The 19612-nt window shown below is 43.0% G+C and overlaps 2 protein-coding genes and 1 non-coding gene across 5 annotated transcripts; 1 reads left to right on the top strand and 2 right to left on the bottom strand.

The window, feature by feature from the left end:
- Positions 1 to 1109: 1109 nt before the first annotated feature.
- trnap-ugg (transfer RNA proline (anticodon UGG)) lies at positions 1110 to 1181 on the bottom strand. The gene has a single exon. It is a non-coding gene; the product is annotated as a tRNA-Pro (tRNA).
- A 585-nt stretch (positions 1182 to 1766) lies between these two features.
- Positions 1767 to 12968, top strand: LOC131125635 (septin-2B-like). Of its 3 annotated transcripts, none has more exons than XM_058067356.1 (13): positions 1767 to 1928; positions 2604 to 2649; positions 4257 to 4371; positions 6178 to 6264; positions 6374 to 6497; positions 7337 to 7471; positions 7540 to 7657; positions 7762 to 7863; positions 10001 to 10146; positions 10218 to 10340; positions 11210 to 11270; positions 11893 to 11980; positions 12069 to 12968. In XM_058067356.1, the coding sequence occupies exons 2-12, from the start codon at positions 2626 to 2628 to the stop codon at positions 11968 to 11970; spliced, it is 1113 nt and encodes a 370-aa protein (XP_057923339.1). In that variant the 5' UTR covers positions 1767 to 1928; positions 2604 to 2625; the 3' UTR covers positions 11971 to 11980; positions 12069 to 12968. The 3 variants fall into 3 exon arrangements, with proteins under 3 accessions (XP_057923339.1, XP_057923338.1, XP_057923340.1); XM_058067355.1 differs by having other exon boundaries at positions 11207 to 11270; XM_058067357.1 differs by having other exon boundaries at positions 1768 to 1928; positions 10218 to 10301.
- LOC131125634 (serine/threonine-protein kinase 25-like) lies at positions 12363 to 19407 on the bottom strand. Its single transcript, XM_058067353.1, has 11 exons — positions 19007 to 19407; positions 17875 to 18105; positions 17638 to 17694; positions 17450 to 17558; positions 17198 to 17355; positions 15825 to 16010; positions 15593 to 15738; positions 14368 to 14473; positions 14210 to 14281; positions 13581 to 13717; positions 12363 to 13486 (listed from the first exon to the last, which is right to left on the bottom strand). The coding sequence occupies exons 1-11, from the start codon at positions 19034 to 19036 to the stop codon at positions 13447 to 13449; spliced, it is 1272 nt and encodes a 423-aa protein (XP_057923336.1). The 5' UTR covers positions 19037 to 19407; the 3' UTR covers positions 12363 to 13446.
- Positions 19408 to 19612: the final 205 nt, after the last annotated feature.

The raw sequence follows: 19612 nt of genomic DNA, 5'->3' as shown, positions 1-19612 counted from the left end.
GTGAGATTGAATTCAATAGTGTTTCTCACCTTTATAAAAGTGCAAGCACTCGTAGCTTTCTTTGGCCCCTTGGTGGGTTATTTAGCAGTGACACTGCAAAGAAAAAAAAATCCACGGACGGTGAGTCACCAAGGCGTAGGGTGCTTCGTTTGGACACTCTGATTTAGCAAAATTATACAATACGAGGCAAAACTGCAACACAAAAAACAAGCCAAATTTTGTACATTTTTGACGAAATACGAATCATCAAAGAACTGTGGCGTTTGACTGCATTGTGTATGATTCTGAGCTGAACTTTGGACAACACTTTCTCATGGAGAAATGATTCATTACCACTGATCATTATTGATAGTTATGACAAAAACACAGTCATGACTCATTATCCTCCAGCATCCATTAATTAAGAATGACACATTATCAGCATCTTCACTAGATCTTTTAGGAATCCCTTTAGAGTACTAAAGACATTTGAAAAAAATCTATTTCAAGTCACATCTGAAGTCATCATATGAAGCCACCCTACAAATGACAGACCCCTCACCGCATCCATAAGGAGCTTATGGAAATAATGTTCCCCCCCTTGTGCTGAAGATATGCTAGCTGCAAAGGAAATAGACCAGTATTTACTAAGTTATCTCATGGCTCTTATGAAGGCTGGAGGGAGAGGAACACAGACCGACAGGCAGAAAGGCTTTAAGGGGACATACTGTATTTACCAGTCTACAGATGCTTGGCCTCCAGCGAGATTGTGCACAGAATCAAATGCTGGTTCTTTAATGAAAACTTGTAATGCTTTGCAGAACTCCAAACTGTACTTCAATGACATGTAACATCATATATAAATTAGAAATTTAGAAAAAAAAGTACAGTATTCACAGACAACCCCGAAAAGACAATCCCTGTAAAAAAATGCATACTATATGTGCCTGACTTTAACCAATTAAGCCATATAAGTACAGTATATACAATATATGAGGCATTTTACAGTGGTTGTCATCTTATTTTTTTCAGTTACAGGTCATTAAAATAACATTTCTTAATTAAAATGCTTTGACGTTGTATCACTAATTACATTTAGACTTTATATTTCAGTGTTGGTCTGAAAAGAGGGGCTCGTCCGGGATTTGAACCCGGGACCTCTCGCACCCAAAGCGAGAATCATACCCCTAGACCAACGAGCCGCCTTTAGAACTCGAACAACATTTTTATTTCAAAGATGAGCGTTGCCATGTCTACTCAACATTTAGTTTCTCACACGAAGTATAATAGCAACGTCACTTCATTTGAATACCGTGACTAGATTGTTTTATAATGTATGTTAAATGCTCGCCTTTATATTTAATTTTATGGTGATACTGATTTGATTTTAAAAAGGAGTAGACAATATAAAAGTGTACAGCTCTCCTTGTATGCTCCTCCTATAGCATGACCTAAATTTAACCACTGAACCACCATGACAAAGCTTATTAATGAGCTTGTAAATAGACATTATTTTGGAACTAACGTGGCCTATCCCATAGAAACATTTCTGAGGCGCTAGTAAAAAGCAGCCACGATAACAACACGAAATCAACTGTGCAAGATAAATAGCTTAATATAGAATAACCAATAACTTTATTTTGCTCAAATAATTTGTAATAATAGTAAGGATGCTTGTTGATATGGAATGGCTGCATTGTCCTATATTGTCAACAAATATGCTCGTTGATAAACATTATTTTTGTTTGCCAAGTTTGGACACCCCTTGAATTGCGTGTCTTGCTCTCTTTCGCTCTCTCGCGGTGCATTGTGGTCTATGTGCTGGAGGAAGCTGCTGCTGCTTCTTCACGGGAATCTGAAGAATTCGAGGTGGCCGCCAAGTCAAATTACTTTTGTCTACCGCCGATTCCTTGACTTCTCGGCCTGTCCCCACACTCTCTACGGTAACGGTGAGTATTTTTACTTAGTCATATCACTTATAAGTAGCAGGCGCGTGTAGCGACTTTGCTAACATTAGCTGCGCGAGTTCACCAAGGGAAGCTCGTTAGTAGTTAATGCTATGCTATGCTAACAGCGAGCAGGGCTTCTAGTTAGCTGCTTTGCTTTTTTTGTACTGCTTTTCGTCCTTTTGAAGAGTAGTCTATCATTAAAAGCGACACGGTTTAATCACAGACGTCACCATCAGACCATCCCACACCCACTGGCGTGTTAACCGTTATAAAGGCAGCCCTTGCTTCGCTAATTCATGAGCGAAATTAACTGCGATCTTAACGGCTTCTTGGTGTTGTTCATGAACAACTTTATGGTCTGGCGACTTGGCTCCATTCGAAGGTTTGACGTAGAAAGTCAGCCTTAAAGTACTTCAACTTTGAGTAATACTAGTAGAAGTCACAGGATGCAGTTGGAGTGTAGTTCACAGGAAAGAAGCTTATCTGTTTTTTTTTTTTGTTTTTTTTTTCCCCCCACTTGAGCCCTTCTTTTACAAAAGCAAACCAGACTTCCTGTCTCTCACACTGCAAGGCTCACAATCAACCAGGCATGATGACGCAGTCCTACCATTGCACAAACTATTTTTACAGATGCGTTTTTTGTGTGTATTGTAAGTATTTTGACTTTTCTTCCAGGCTCAGCAAGGTATCAACAATCATGTCTCACGGCGACAAGATAAAAGTGAGTCTTTTATTTTTGCTTTTATGCACCATCACAATGGATTAGGAATAAATACCTCGGCACGTGATTGAAGTGTAGACTTTTAGCCTGAATTAAAGAGTTCTCACAGAGACAGTCAGTCAATTTTGAAAGAGCTTAAAACTAGGGATCGACCGATATGTTTTTTTTCGGGACGATACCAAGCTTTTTCCATCACCCTTATCCTATGGCCGATTTTGCTTGGGTCGATATTTGTGGCCGATACTGCTTTTGCTCCCTCAATTTACATGAAAAAATGACGATGATAACAAATATTACAGGTCTCAAGGTTAAACAAATATTTATTTAAATGTAAACACTGAACACAGTAGGATTCAGCTTTCTTAAACACACATTTAAACAGCATTATCAACTTTAAAAGGAATAAATATTCAACCATGTGCAAAACATTTCTGTCTAATTTAACTCGATAGACATGGAAGTAACAACCCATAGTCACCTTTAAACTCTGATTATTCATTGTTTAAAACACTTTGCGCAACTCTTGTGCTGCAGGGACTCAAGACGGCCGCTATCTAGCGAGCTAGAGAGCAAAGCAGATGTCCTAGGAATTTATTTCAAAAATATTTTAAAAAAAAACCACTTCCACACGTAATGGGAGGAGAGCTTTTTTTCCCCCTCTACTCTTCACGTCAGACACGCCATGGCTAATTTCATGGCATCATGAAGTGTTAAAGTAAAGTGATATAAGGTAATAGTGACCAGAATACTACCCATCACTTGTATTTCAATATATTGTGACAAATAATAGACCATAGTGGGTTGCACGGTGGCCCCACTCAGGTATCTCTGTGTGGAGTTTGCATGTTCTCCCCGTGCATGCGTGGGTTTTCTCCGGGTACTCCGGTTTCCTCCCACATTCCAAAAACATGCTAGGTTAATTGGCCACTCCAAATTGTCCATAGGTATGAATGTGAGTGTGAATGGTTGTTTGTCTGTATGTGCCCTGTGATTGGCTGGCGACCAGACCAGTCCGCCTCTCCCCCAAAGACAGCTGGGATAGGCTCCAACGTGCCCGCGACCCTTGTGAGGATAAGCGGTATCGAAAATGGATGGATGGATAGACCATAGTTTACCATGAAGCAGTGTTAATTAATTAACACTACAATATGATGAGGGAGTGGTAATTGTTAGTGAGATGTGTTTTTTCTGGGGAACAAACGGCCTTTCTCAGAGAAAACGTTTTTTGACTAAAAAATCCACAAATTGTCTGGTCCATAAATGCTAAAAATGCCAACACGTGACATTCAATACCATGAAGAAGCTGTGTCCAAACCTTTGACTGGTAGTGTATGTAGTTTGAAAAGCTGTCCTTTTGTGTTCAGGTAGTCCTGCACGGCTTTAAGCCCCAGCGCAGTAAACACTGGAATGAGGGGTGGGAGGTCTTCTGCAAACAGATTGCAGAGGAGTCATCGTGTTGAACCTAAATGCCTCGGGATGTAGTGAGCGGCTGTCTCCTTGATCATAGTTTACAAATGTTTGTCATGTAACAGGAACTGGGGGGGCTCACATTTAGCTTGTTTATTTGACTTATGTGTTTTTCTACTTTCTCTTCCTTGTTTCTGCAGCAAGGCCAGTTCACTAACCCTGAGACGCCAGGGTATGTTGGATTTGCCAACCTGCCAAATCAGGTTCACCGCAAGTCCGTTAAAAAGGGTTTTGAGTTCACTCTTATGGTTGTCGGTAAGTTTTCATGTAGATTTGCACTAAACACTGACCCTGAATCCGTGTCCCTTGCCCTTTTGGTATTCCGTTTGTTTTTAATGCATAAGGAAGACATCAGTCTAGTTGCTCAGCTGGGGTCTTCAGCAGTGTAAACTCCTGTGACTGTGTGACTTTCCAGCCCTCACTTGGGAAAGGGGGAGGGGGTGGAAGCTCTGAGCAACATTGTTGCTCATCCCCCCTTTTTTTGCTTTCAAATGAACCAGTGGAATGCAGTCAGTGGGCCTGCCGGGATTGGTTCATAGAGTGGACCAGGCCTGCTCGTCTCTTGACCTCGCTAATGAGTTCTGTAGCTAATCATTTTGTTCTGCACATGACAACCACTGTAATTCACATTCTCTTAATTATTACCCCAAATCTCTTACATTGTGTATTAAATGCTGACGTTGCTTTGGTGGGGAACCACAGGCATGACATTCCCCTTGAAATGGTTGCATTTAATGAAGTTTGGTGTCTTGTATGATTTTTTCGGTGCAAGTACAAAATAGAGGAACTTAGCTATGTAGTACTCGTCCCAGTTCTCACTGTCATGAGTTGGACATGCTTTGTTTGTTAGTGTCTGATCAGTTCTTTAGTTTATAGCCTAGGGCAGTGGTCCCCAAACTAAGACCCGGGGGCCGGACACGGCCCACTTCCACATTTGACCCGGCCCCCTGAACAATAAAGCATGGTCATTTTTCTGTCATCGAACTGGAAATGGTAACCTATTGTGACGTGACTACAACCACACTTTTCCCCAGTCACAGAACATAAACAAACATACGACCCTGACCCTGGCCCCCTTCAGAGGAAAGAAAAGTCATGTGGCCCTCACTGGAAAAAGTTTGGGGACCCCTGGCCTAGGGGAACACCAATGTCATGGGGGTAAAAAACTCACCAGTGCACCTGAATGCCTCATGATGCAGAAAGGAGACGGAACATAAAGTTCTTCATTGCTCTTTGTGCATTACATGAACAAATAAGTAAGCTTGATGTTTTTTTTTTTTCAGTGAGAGTGTTGTTGAAAAAATATGTATGGAGGCTGATTCATTATCAGTTTATCAGCGCTCTTGCAGATAAGTGCAGGAGTGCATGCTTTAGATCAAACGTCTGACGGGGTACGCCACTGTAAAAACATTTGCAGTAAATTATACACACTCCGCTGTTTCCCCCATGGCTGCATTTAGGGGTGTAGATGCATCTAATTTGCATCATTGGCCATGGTGCATGAGCATGGCATTTTAAAGTTTTTTATTGGCCCTCGGTGGAAATACTTTGTACACCTCTGGTATCTTTATGACCATAGAAATGCATTGGATTACATGATTTGATTTTAGGATGTACACGCTTAATGCAAAAGGCTTGATTTGCCGCGCCAACGTCTTAGGCCACCATTTAGCACTGACCACATACAACTAGAATGTGACAAGGCTGACGAGGTAATACGGTGTGCACATTAAAGTACAACATATTGAATAGTGGACTTGTATTTAGCACCAGCATTATATAAATGTATGTATGTTCTCTGGTTAGTTTTTGCAGATCCTAAGACTGACGGATCACTATACACACTGACACGCCTTCCTTGTGTGCTGGGATCAGCCACATGATACCTCTGGGAAAGATGAAGCCACATTCAGTCTTGTGTGTCTTATGTTTTCCTGGTTCTTAGCCTAGTCCAGTGTGTTACCCAGGCAGATGTCTTTTTCCTTGCATCAGCAAATGCTGCACACCACACAAGGAGAGATGATAAGCATTAATACTTTGATTATTCTTTGTGGCCAAAAGGGGAATCTGGACTTGGAAAATCCACCCTGATCAACAGCCTCTTCCTGACTGACCTCTACCCTGAGAGGATCATTCCTGGGGCAGCAGGTAGAACACATACCCGTAGACCAGTCCTTCTCAAATAGTGGGGCGGGCCATGTATGCCATGTTAGTGAGCGTCATTGACTCGCGGTCCTTTTTGTTCATTCTCAAACAGAAAAGATCGAGAGGACGGTTCAGATCGAAGCATCCACAGTGGAAATTGAAGAGCGAGGGGTGAAGCTGCGACTCACTGTGGTTGACACCCCAGGATACGGAGATGCCATCAACAGCCAGGACTGGTGTGTAACAAAAGTGTTACATGGAACATGAAGTAGGCGCGGGCCGGTATGAGATTGTGATGGTATGATAACCATGGGCAAAAATATCCCGGTTTGACGGTTTCACAGTATTATACTAAAATATGCATTATTATGAAATATCCTTATTGAAAAGAGAGGAAAAGTAAATAATTATGGCAGGACACACTGACATGAAGTGTTTTTTGCTTGTTATGAGTAGGGAGTAAGTTTATCCCCCACTCCTGTCTCCTAGGCAATCAAATCCCCACGGTGGTGACCCTCGATGTCGACCGCTCAAAGCGCCTTCGAACGCTAACGATGACTGTGCTATCTATGTGTCATCACATTAAAGCAAAATTTTAGTGGGTTTGAAACCTTGTTTTTTTTCATATATACCTTGAAACCGGTAACCAGCCCGTGCCTAAACATAAGATTTCAAGGAAAAAGCCCAAAGAAACAAACAGAAAGTACCTGCTGTCATTTCTGCGAAGCCACTGTATTTTACATTAGCTGTACATTCAGGGGTCAGTCATTGGTTAATTGGTTTATTACTTCCACCAAGAACAAAAGCATATTATTTTCACTGTTAGTGAGATTTTGCAAAGACTACGTACACTGCTGAATTTCATTAAACTTTCATTAAACACCGTAGGAACACACTACATTTTATACATAACAAAATTCAAATGCAAATAGAGGGATTTATATTCTGTCATCTCTCAGTGGGACCGTAAACCAGGAGTACCTTGTTGGTTGACACTTGGAGTGCTTTTTTTAAAATGTTCTTGTTTCTTGTGTGTGCTATGGTTTTAATGAGCACATCTGCCACATTCTACCAGTTTCAGCACTATCATCAGCTACATCGATGACCAGTTTGAGCGTTACCTCCACGACGAGAGCGGCCTCAATCGTCGGCACATTGTCGACAACAGAGTTCACTGCTGCTTCTATTTCATTTCCCCGCTCGGACACGGGTGAGTCCGGAACCATTCCCTCTGCTTCACTTGGACAACAAAACTTAATGTGTGCCTGCTCTTCCTAGCCTCAAACCCCTGGATGTTCAATTCATGAAGGCCATCCACAACAAGGTCAATGTGGTCCCTGTCATTGCCAAAGCAGACACGCTCACCCTCAGAGAGCGAGAGCGGCTCAAGCGCAGGGTGAAGACACTGTTCACTGTTATTGCATGGTCCCAATTATCGTGTGCTCGCTTCAGTCATTTCATGATGATGACCTCTTCTTGCGTATCACTCTGATGGCTCAGATTCTGGATGAAATTGATGAACATGGTATCAAGATTTACCACCTTCCCGATGCTGAATCTGATGAGGACGAGGACTTCAAAGAGCAGACCAGGATCCTCAAGGTAAACGTTTCATCTCGGACCTGTCGAAGCTGCTCGGCCATAGATTGTTGACACTTAGAGAATGACGCGCCAACGTGTGCATTTCTTCACGACACGCATTTTAACCCTTGATTTGGTTTTTGTTGCTGTCTGCATGCATTTTGTTGCATTTTTCTGGTTTCAGTCACCTTGGCCAGCCAATTGGGGGCACCTTGAGTTTCTACGCGAATCGTGATATGCATTCGAGGTGTCCCAATCCAGATGTTTTGGCTTCTGATCTGAATCTTGCCGATTGGATCACATGCGATCCTTCTTCACTCATTCAATCCCAGCCATGTTTCCAAAAGACGTCACTCTTGGCACCGGCCATTTTTGACTGATTTTGCAAGGCATACAAAATATTGTGTTCTTGGACTATATAGATGTGATATATTTATTTATCAGCAATAGAACGTAGGTGAGTTTCATCAAAACACCACTTCTCAACAAAAAAGGGCTTTTTGTAAAAATATACATTTTAAGCATAACTTCCACTTTGCCACAAATTTCGCCATATATATGTATATATATTATGCCAAAATGCCATCATTTTCACACTTGCAACAGAACCGTGTGTGTGCATTATGGGTGTGTGTCCACATGCATTGCGATGCGTTTGTGGGTATCGGTAAAATCCGATGCAAGCGCTGTTTTATTCATGTTCAACTTCACCCCATATGTTGTTCCCCAGGTGAAATGAATGCACCATCATTGAATACGGACGAAAGCCGTGAGGCAACTAATAGTAACTAAATAACAACTAATAGTAAAACAGCCTGGACGTTCGCACGCAAGCAGCAGCGAGAAAGTTTCTATATTTAATCCCCCCCGCATCGTTTAAATCAGGGGTCCCCAAACTTTTTCCAGTGAGGGCCACATGACTTTTCCCTCCTCTGAAGGGGGGCCAGGGTCAGGGTCGTTTGTTTGTTTATGTTCTATGACTGGGGCAAAGTGTGTTTGTAGTAACGTTGCCCCCAATAGGTTACCATTTCCAGTTCTATGACAGAAAAATGTACATGCTTTATTGTTCAAGGGGCCGGGTCAAACGTGGAAGTGGGCCATGTCCGGCCCCCGGGCCTTAGTTTGGGGACCACTGGTTTAAATGGTATGTTTGGAAACACTATGGAGCGGAAAGCTTGACAAAAGCACGACAAACCCCCTTGAAAAGGGGACACCACAACATGGACAAGTCTACCGCCGCCTCCCCGTCTAGTTCTTGGTCGGACAGCGGGGAAAAGGGGTCAGAACAAGTGGATCTTCCGCTGCTTTCCAAATTATTTCCAAGTTATTTGTCTGTCCCTGAACGAGTGTTCAGCACAGCACAGCAGAGCAGTTGGCTTCTTCCTGAATTTGGAGACAATTTTAAAAGGGTAGAAGTTGTTTTCCACTTTCTGCTCCCCACTGTATTAGCCTAGCTGCTAGTGCATTCATATTAGCAGTATGTTTTAAAGACAGGAATATAAACAAACATTGATTGCACTGTTGAAAGTGTCACTTCAACTTTGTTGTTGCTGTACTGTATTTTTTACAGCGGAAATTATTGTTAATTGTTTTACTCCACCACTCAACCACTGATATTGGAATAGCATAGCCCATGTGAAAGTGGGAGGAAAGTTGTTGCTGTTTTAGATGGCAAAAAGAATGACGACGAAGTGGTGCATAGTATTTACATTGAATTTACAGCCAAGTGCTTAAAAGGAATAAAGCCAAATCTTTTTTGTAGGACCATACTGAATTCCAGTTTCCCCTTTACATATTTGCATCATGTTGAATTGCATCATATTGCAAGAAATTGCGCCATATCATATCAGATTGCATTGATGTGAACTAAATGATTATCGTATCGCCAGAAAATTCCATGTATGGTATCGCTGGCAGTGCATGGAGATGTGCTGAGATTCACACCCCGAGTGTGCATGCGTTAAAGTGTCCCTTCAATGCATAACCTCCTTCGCGCAGCACAGCGAGATGCCTCTCCACTTCCTGGTTGCGGCATCGCATGTATTTCAATTGGGAAGATGCAGGCTGTGCGCTCATAAAATGCACTTCTGCCACCCTGTGGCACCAAACCCAAGTTGTATCATCACATTGTTCACTGTCGACTACCGCTGTTCTCCAGGCGAGCATCCCTTTTGCAGTCGTCGGATCCAACCAGCAGATCGAGGCCAAGGGGAAGAAGGTGCGGGGCCGCCTGTACCCGTGGGGAGTGGTGGAGGTGGAGAACCCTGAACACAACGACTTCCTCAAGCTGCGCACCATGTTGATGTGAGCCAACACCTGCCGCTTCCACCCACGGTTTGATTGACTGATTGATTAACTGCACCGCGACTCCACAGTACCCACATGCAGGACCTACAGGAAGTGACCCAGGACTTGCACTATGAGAACTTCCGCTCAGATCGCCTCAAGCGCAGTGGCAGGTTGTCCTCCCACGGTTACATTCTGCCTCTATCCCCTGCGTACGTACCTGTCTGTCCGCTTGCTGTTTTCTGCACCTCCCCCACCTCAAAGCATTTGATTACGTGACCCTTTTTGCAGTGAAAGTATTAGTGACATGCTGAAATCTTATACAGGCTTGCTCAACACGTAAACAAGGACAACTAGAGCTCACTATGTCCAAGCTAGGAACATTATTATACATCTTATGATGAAATAACCTTCCTTTCATGATATTCCTCCATGATTTAATCCTGTTATGTAGTATCAGACTGTAGCGCTAGCTCATCATTTTGCATGGAAGCCAAGTTGAAGCCACGTGGAACTGAGTTGAATAGTGTAGTTGAATGGCATGTGTCGCTCATAGAGGACTTTTAACATATCATCATGGAAGTCTCAACATAGCTCAAACAGTTCTTATAGACTTTCCTCCAAAGCCAATCCAGGATAAAGGACTGATTTTACCGGCCATCTAGCCTATGATGGCGATCTGGTCTTGATTTGTCCAATTCCATGAGCGGACTATTGGAGGTAATGGTTTTTTTTTGTCTTCAAGTAGGGGGGGGGGTATCTCTGTTCCCCCAACTTTCACACTTCTTCTGCTTCTATGGTAGAATTTCACTGCTTTCCTTTTTGTAGTTGGATGGCCACTTTCCTCTAGCATCCTATAGAAAACTCCCAACACTAACCCACTCACCCTTTTCCACTTTCTCTATGTGGCTTTTGTCATGTTTGCCTAAAAATGTCCTTAACGGCACAAACATGCGCTCCTCACACACAGTTACCTGACTGCCAGCACACATCAATGTACACTTGTCATCATACATTAGAAATACACGCGTACCTTTTAATAGTAGCAGCATAGTAACTGTCCCTTTTGTGACTGAAGCAGGAAGGGTCCGGAACCAGAGGAAATGGACAAGGATATGATCCTGCAGGAGAAGGAGGCCGAGGTGGGTGGTGCCACACATGATCACATACAATACAGTAGAATACATGCATAGAATCGCTCGGTTCCCAGCCAAAAATATGATTCTGTTGTATGCAGGCATACACAGGCTAATTATGTACCCCTTTTTCATTGTTCCAGCTGTCACTATACGTCACTGGCGTACATAGCAGAGGTGCTCAGTGTACCAATATAGTCCGCCATTTCATTACTGGTACCCCACTGATATCAATATTGGCAGCGGCTCTCCCCTCAAACTAACGTTGTGGAATGAACACATTGTCCTCCTTTGACTGTGATGCTTTTGGATGGGTTTCCCACACACGACAAATACGGCTGAATGCAATGTGAGTCACATTATGAACAAATCATGAACAATTATCAACTCAAATGAAGAATTCCATCAAATAATGCTGGCAATGATTAATTATTCAAGGTGTACTTTTACTGCACTTTCAGCTTTTGAAGGCATTTACATAAATGATCTGTAGTGTGTTGGTATTGCAGCAGTTTGTGTATGTGCCTCTCACTAATTTTCTACATACTGTGTAGTCATAGGCCACCAGTTTTGAAGTACCTACAAAAGTTGTGTATAAATATGACGTCTGATCACGTGTGCTTTACAGTTGAGACGAATGCAGGAGATGATCGCCAAGATGCAGGCTCAGATGCAGAAGCAGGGCGATGGAGAGGGAGACGTTTGAAAATGTGACGGTGAGAAAGCATCCGTTTGTACATTTTAAGTAGCGCTTCACGTAGTTGATCCTCAGAAAAAATAGATTTCCTGTGTATCCCGTTGAAGGTGTTTCAGGCACCGCTTGAGCTTGATGGGAGACAGACGAAGGACAGCAGCGATCTGGTTATCGACTTGCCACTATCTTCATTCAATTCCATACGGGATCTGGATTGCTGATATATACTATATGGTAAAATATATTCAAACAGTGTTATGATACATTCTAGATAAATATATATATATTTAAGAAATAAAACTGAGTGTGTGTGTATATATATATATATTCAGTTTTATTTCTTAAATCTTTTTAACCTTAGTCTCAGATCATTAAGCACTGGCCAAGGGATTTCAATGTTGTCGTATGAATATTACTTTTAATACAAAAACAAACATGACATGATCATTCTTGTTGCCATCCACAAGCACATACTTGCTCCATGACAGAGCTTCACTGTGAGAGTCAAAGAAACAACTTTGTCTAAATGGACTTTCTATGTGAGAGTATCCCCACCCTCGGTCTAGAAGAGGCCACGCCAGTGTGCCGTGATGTTACTGATGTCGTTACCCACATGCATGCAACTCTAGAGACAAATCTTGAGTTCCAGTGAAGGGTGTTTGTTGTGTTGGGGCCTTCCCGTTGTGCATCCCTCTTACCTGTGAAGTTGGACATTACTCAAAACTATTATGTACAAATGAAGGAAAGTCAGTTGAGATGCGGTTGACCACTGCATACTTGTTTCATGTGAAGGTCTTTACTCTCTTCTGTCCCTCATGTCAAGTGTTTTCACTTGTACTATTGTGTCTAATTCAAGGCACCAATGAACGTATTCATGACAATTAATTCCCTCACCAGCCAAAATGTGAGCTCCTGACATTCCTCTTTGAGCGCTTTGTAATCCAATATTAAAGTACCAAATATAGTTCTTGATGCAAAATGTTGTAATAAAGGTTATTTGCCAATATGAACTGGGCTATGCATGTCTTTACCCTTCGTCCAGGACTCTAAAATGTAAAACACCTTACAACAAAAGCCTTATTACTTTATCACAAACTCAACGGTCAAATAAGTTCATGTCTGCTTATAACAATGTCAGTGTCTACCAGCTCTCAATCAACAGGTCACTAGTCACGCCTGCTGACAAAAGTGTCCCAATTTTACCTTTGTGGATAACTACTAAAATGCAGCTTGTGTAATTAAAAAAGACATAAGACTTTTTCCCATTAAATTTATTATACCCTTTTCAGGCTAACAGGTATACACAACGTGCTAACTTTCATGGCTTTTTTGTCTTAAATACTCTCCGCTCTGAAAGAAAAAACTGTAAAAATATTTAACTACATAAAAGATCTGGGGGAGGTTTTAAAAGCAGAAGGGAGTCCTGGGGGTGCTGAGGTCCTTGTCTGACTTCTTGGACAGGTTTAGAAGACAAAAGGGGGTGGGGTTTCATCGCGAAGATGGCGTGGTGTTACCGTTTAAAGAAAACCTGATGGAACACAAAGCAGCATGTTAAGAGTAGAGGCGGGCTCATTCTGCTGAATCGTTCCAGCCAACAGTGGCCAAACTGCTTGCGAGGCTACCTGCACACTCTCTCCATCATGTGTGTGACAAGGCGGTCAGAGATGCCGGGACAGGATTCTTCTGCGAGGTTGAAGGCGTTCTCGAGTTCCTCAATGGCCCCAACTCCGCCGCCGCTCGCTCGCCGCTTCTCCTTCAACTGATGGCAAAAGGTGTGAGTGATTGGAAAGGGTGAAGGTCAAAAGGTAAGGACGCTAACGGGACCTTTTATGCTAAAAACGTTATTACAAACGCAGCTGGACTCACACGGTGTATTGACACGACCCGTGCTACATTTTAGGCTAACCAAGGTTCCATTGCATGTACATGATCCCATCCTGCAAATACCCCAATACCCCAGATGACAACTTTGTAAGGCTTCGTCACGCATCTTAAAATCCTGTAGCTATCAATATCAGTGCTTCGTCAGAGTAAAGGCTAACATAGCATTGCTGTTAAAATGTGACTATTACCACCACTGTAGCTCACAAGCTGTTTGAGTCCTCCTGTCTGGAGCGTCCGGACGATGTATCGGTCGATCCTTAGTCAATACATTTGATATATATATATATATATGTATATGTGTCTGTGCCTTTGTAGAGAACACCAGTGGTTTGATCATTAGCAACAGTATCACAGAGATCAGACATACTTCTCTGAAGATGGGTGTGACCAAGGAGGACAGGCACTGTGACTTGGGTTGCCTTTTCACTGAATCCCCCGACTATCAAGAAAAAGGATTCCAGGGGAAAAAAGGTTAGATTTTCAAATAAATTCCAAGTGTGTGTGTTTATGTTGTGTGTGTCTTGCCTCTGAGTCGGTGTGTGTGTAGCCCTTCTGTAACTTATTCATGGAGCTTGGTCTGACGGTGGGGAATGTCCACATGGGGCATGAATCCACATCACCATCGCCATCCCTGCGGAGAAACACCATGTCATTTAACGATTACGACTACAAAACACATGGAAGAAATGATAGAAGTAGACGAATGTAATTGGTACTGGGATGAATAGAAATAAACAAATCACAGCATCCATCCAGCCACCCATTTTCCTCCGCTTATCCGGGAGTCGCGGGTTGAGCAGTCAGACTTCCCGTTCCCCGGCCACCTCCTCCAGCTCCACGGGAGGACACCAAGGCGTTCCCAGGCCAGCTGTGAGACATAATCCCTCCGGTGTGTCCTAGGTCTGCCCCGGCACCTTTTCCTGGCTAGGCATGCCCGGATCACGTCACTAGGGAGGCATCCTGGAGGCAACCGGACTAGATGCCACCTCAACTGACTCCTCTCGATGTGAAGGAGAAGCGGCTCTACTCTGAGACCCTCAGCCTATCTCTTAGGTGAGTCCAGCTAGTCTACGGAGGAGACTAATTTCAGCTGCTTGTATCTGTGATCCTGTTCTTTCGGTCACGATCCAATGCTGGTGAGCATAGGTGAGCATGGGAACATTGATAGACCAGTAAATTCACCCGTCTGGTACAGTGACCGCATTACCGCAGACGCTGCACCGATCCGAGTCTGTCGACCTCACGCTCCCACCTTCCTTCGGTCATGAACAAGACCCCGAGATACTTAAACTCCTCCACCTGGGGCAGGACCTCATTCCCAACACGGAGGGAGCACTCCACCCTTTTCCGACTGAGAACCATGGCCTCTGATTTGGAGATGCCGATTCTCATCCCAGAATCAGCACCCAGGCGCCTTTGTTCCATAGAACAGTGGTATGAACGGAGTGAGCCCTTTTGTCAGTCGTACAGTCTGTCTCAGTGGGTGGGAACACACAGTGCAGAAGAGCGTAGCCTTGTGAGGAGCAATGCACGGTAATTCAATGACTATCAATACCAAGTCATTATAAATGATAACGTACTTTACAGACCTTAATGGTTTAGAGTGCATTAGAAAGGACTCCATAGCTCACTATGGCCACATGTTAACAAGTCGAACATTCTAAATTGGTTCCAAACACTGTCTTGAAGGACTTTAGGGCAGGTCCAAATGGGTCGGTATTGTGTACAACCATGTTCCTCACAGACTCACATATCAGAGTCATCAGAACTGGACTCTTCCCCGTGACCCTCAGACTTCCAGCGGCGGTACCGGTCGATGAGCTCTGTCAGATAGGCCGTCTTCTTGGTGTAACGCGTGATGAACTTGTGCTTGAGCAGCTCTTTGGCTGTTGGCCTCTACGCAGACACATTGAGGAGACGAACAGTCAAAGACAGAACACAGTCCACGAGTCCATGATGCATTATAAACAGACTTTACTCACAAAACGGGGGTCTTTATTCAGACATGCCTCCACAAACTCTTTGAAAGGCTTGCTGTAAGGTCCGTCCAACGTGGGTGGAGTGTTTTTGGGGATAAGGAAGAGGACCCTCATGGGGTGTAAGTCAGAGTTGGGAGGTTCGCCTTTCGCCAGCTCAATGGCTGTGATGCCGAGCGACCAAATATCAGCCTAATGGATGGAAAATGACACAGTTTGCTTTGACTGACACTTCTTTCAATCTCTTTCATAGCACTTCCTGGTCAGCCAGGGAATAATACAATGTAGCAGGAGAGCTCAGAGTTGCCTACTTAGCATCTGTGTCGTTATACTCGGCAAGAATTCAGACACCTCTAGATTCTGTTGTTCAAAAAAGCCACTAGGGCCACAAATTTGGCGACTTTTCTGGTCTGTTTGGACATGGAAGCACATATCACTGTTCTCAGCGGGCAGACAGATATGAGCTCTGCCCATATCTATTGTTACAAAATTGTTATTTTGATGTAAAACATGATGTACACTACCGCTCAAAAGTTTGGGATCACTTGGAAATTTATTTTGTCCAGTCTGAGGTATGGCCTTTTTTGGCAGTCCTGCTATGAAGTCCCGCATCCTGAAGTCGCCGCTTCACTGTTGATACTGACACTGGTGTTTGATGGCTACTATTTAGTGCAGCTGTGAGGCATCTTTGTCTTAAACTACACACTCTCTTGCACAGTTGTGCAGCGTTTTTCTGTCCTTGTTAGACCCAGTTTGTGCTGCTCTCTGAAGGGAGTAGTTAACAGCATGGTAAGAGATTTTAGTTTTTTTCCAATCATCTATTAGTCTTATAAAATGATGAACTTGGATTAGCAGCCATACCAGGAGATTGATGCAGACGACTGACAGTTGTTGATAGTAGGCCTCTATGCAAAAATGGAGATCCTTCTTTAAATATCATCTGATTCATTTTAATTGTTTGTGAAATGGATGAAAATGTTTGTGAAATTGAAGAAAATGTTTGTGAAATGCATGAACATTTGTTTTTCTTTGGAAAACAAAGACATTTGCAAGTGATCCCAAACTTTTGAGTGGTAGTGTACATTTCTTGTGTTGTTTATGTTGTGGTATAGGTGTTTCCATATTTCAGCTGTCACAAAGTCTAAAAAAAAAATGTCAAAGTGAAAGTTATTCTTGAAATGCATCTTTTCACAAAAAGCTGCTTTTCTTCCGCGTTTTGTCGGGAACTGCTATTTTCCTGAAACTTACCTAAGTTCTACTACTGATTTCTACAGAACGGAGATTGAAAGAGTTAAGCGTCCAATGAGGACACACTTTATTACCCCCCACACAAAGACTAGCTTTAAGCTTAATGTTTTACTTAAAGTGACAAGTCTCACCTTGAAGTCGTAGGCCGACTGTTTGATGACTTCCGGCGCCATCCAAAAGGGCGTGCCCACAAATGTGTTCCTCTTAATCTGAGTGTCTGTCAACTGTCCAGCCACCCCAAAATCTGCCAGCTTCACATCGCCCTGCTCTGACAAGAGCACGTTGGCAGCTGGACATAAAAAGTGAGCAAGAAAATACACAGTTGATCTTTAAATCATCATTAAAATGCCTATTTGCGTTATGAGCAGCGTTGCCCTTATCACCTTTAATATCTCTGTGAATCTTCCTTTCAGAGTGCAAATACTCCAAGCCCTTAAGGATCTCCCGCAATATGGTGGCAATGTACGTCTCTTCAAGAGGCCCTGGACGCAGCTGGGGGTGAAAAGTAACACTTTTGCTTTTAGATTTCAGGATTTTTAACAACTTAAAGCTACAAGAAAATGAATCTTACCAGATCCAAAGCAGATCCTCCACCTAAATATTCCATGATAATCCAAAGTTTGGTCCCCTGGTAGACAAAATACGGACAATAAGATGTTTCAAGCCATCAAGTACACACAGTTGCTAGTACAGCATTATGAGTGAAAATGAGTCAACACACAGACATTATCGTCTAAATGGCTAGCAACACCGAAATGTGTGGCGTGTATTCACCTGTGTGGATAACAGGTGCAAACAATGATCTCACCTTCAGGTATGAGCCGTAATATTTGGTCACAAACGGACTGTCACACTGACTCAGCACTGTGATCTCCTGCTGAATGTCTTCGATCTCATCCTCCGCCTCCTCCAGGTCAATGATTTTAATAGCCACCACCTCTTTTGTGCGGTTGTTGATACCTTTGTAGACCTCTCCGAAGGATCCCTTCCCAATGCGCTCTTGCTTGGTGAAGTACTCTTCGGGATCCAGCCGGGTATTCTGGTCCAGTCATAGCAAATGAGATAAAAAATTTGACTGACTGTTTAAACAGCTGATGAGGCAATGGATTTATAATGGCATTCGACTGTGCTGACAATTAATTCTACACATTGTTGGCGGGTGCACTGCATATGTATTCACTGTACTCTTCCTCAGTGTTTTGATGTGTAGAGTCATTGTCATGGCAACTGAGTCAAACTCATTATGGGCGTCTCCTGCTGAGAAATGCAAAGAGTATGTGCCAAAGGCAAGCAGACATTATAATGGGTGTCAACTTTCTAAATATAGGAAAATGTTCAAATACACAGTTTAAAATATAAACAATGTTTTGTTCCTCCAAACAACTGGACATAGACTCGTGTCTGAACTTTGAGCTGTAAGCAATTCCTGACTCATTAAATAATTGTTTTTGGACAGTTGTCCTCCCATCCCAGGATGGTTTTGGCTTAGGCTACTCAACTAAATTGTTCTGGGTGAGGCTTGGACTTTGTTTTCACATCGGTAAATGACAATAGCATCAGTTAACTCTTAAGATCAAAGATCCCCTGCCATTTTTAAAGGACCTGCTGCTGCAGCAAAAAAAGAACCCTTGTCATAGATCTCCTAGATGTGGTTTTAGAAATCTTGATATCAAAAAATGATATCGAACTTGCAGGCCTATGGGATGTCACTGCCCGGCAGGAATTGGCTCATGGGGCACCAGTTGGATATCCGTTGTCTAAGGTTTACTGTGTGCATTAACCTACCTTATGACTTACCCTATCTAATTACACCGTGAAGCTTGACTTGACATTCAAAAAATGTTGCTTAATGCTTATGGATAACATGCTTCGTCACCGTCCCACTCATAATGAAAGTCTGTTGTCTTGTCCTGACAAGTGTGTGAAGAGCATATATGTACCTGGTTCTGCATGTCCCGTAGGTGTGCCATGTCTTCTTTCGCTTAGAATGCTTCAAGGAAGGACACTGTTGTCTCCTTCAGAGGTTAGCGATATGTCCGCTAAGTATTCTTCCTGCCCTCGTCGCTGTTTATGAAGCTAGCTAGCTAGGTGGCTAGCCAACAAGATAAACACCCAGGCTGCTGCTTCTTTTAACGGGGCTGTCACTCCGTCTTCGGCCTCCAAGTCCAGCGGAGGAGCCAACAGCCCTGCTACTACCGAGTTACTGACCGATACACTCCATTTGTGTCCGCGGTAGTGGACAAAGAGAATAATATCCCTTCTGAGTTTGATATTTTTAATTCATTTCACGACGCGTCCTGCCCGTTCAGTCGCTTGAGGACAAAATAATGGCTCGAGAAGAGGACGCATGCGCACTTTTTTCCCTAATGGTGGGATTGTGGGACTTGTATGCCTTTCTACCTCTAGGGCCTCTTACAAACCTTGACTGAATTATTGTATTAGATTGGGCACACCGTATTTAAAAATAGCAGACTTTATTTTCATGACTGACGTGTATAAAAACATTATTTCCACTGTCCACTGTAACCCTGGCATATCATCAGTTA

The sequence above is a fragment of the Doryrhamphus excisus genome, chromosome 3 (genome assembly GCF_030265055.1).
Source record: "Doryrhamphus excisus isolate RoL2022-K1 chromosome 3, RoL_Dexc_1.0, whole genome shotgun sequence".
Lineage (NCBI taxonomy): Eukaryota > Metazoa > Chordata > Actinopteri > Syngnathiformes > Syngnathidae > Doryrhamphus > Doryrhamphus excisus.
Note: the sequence above shows the minus strand (reverse complement) of the source record. Positions and strands in the feature narration are given on the sequence as shown.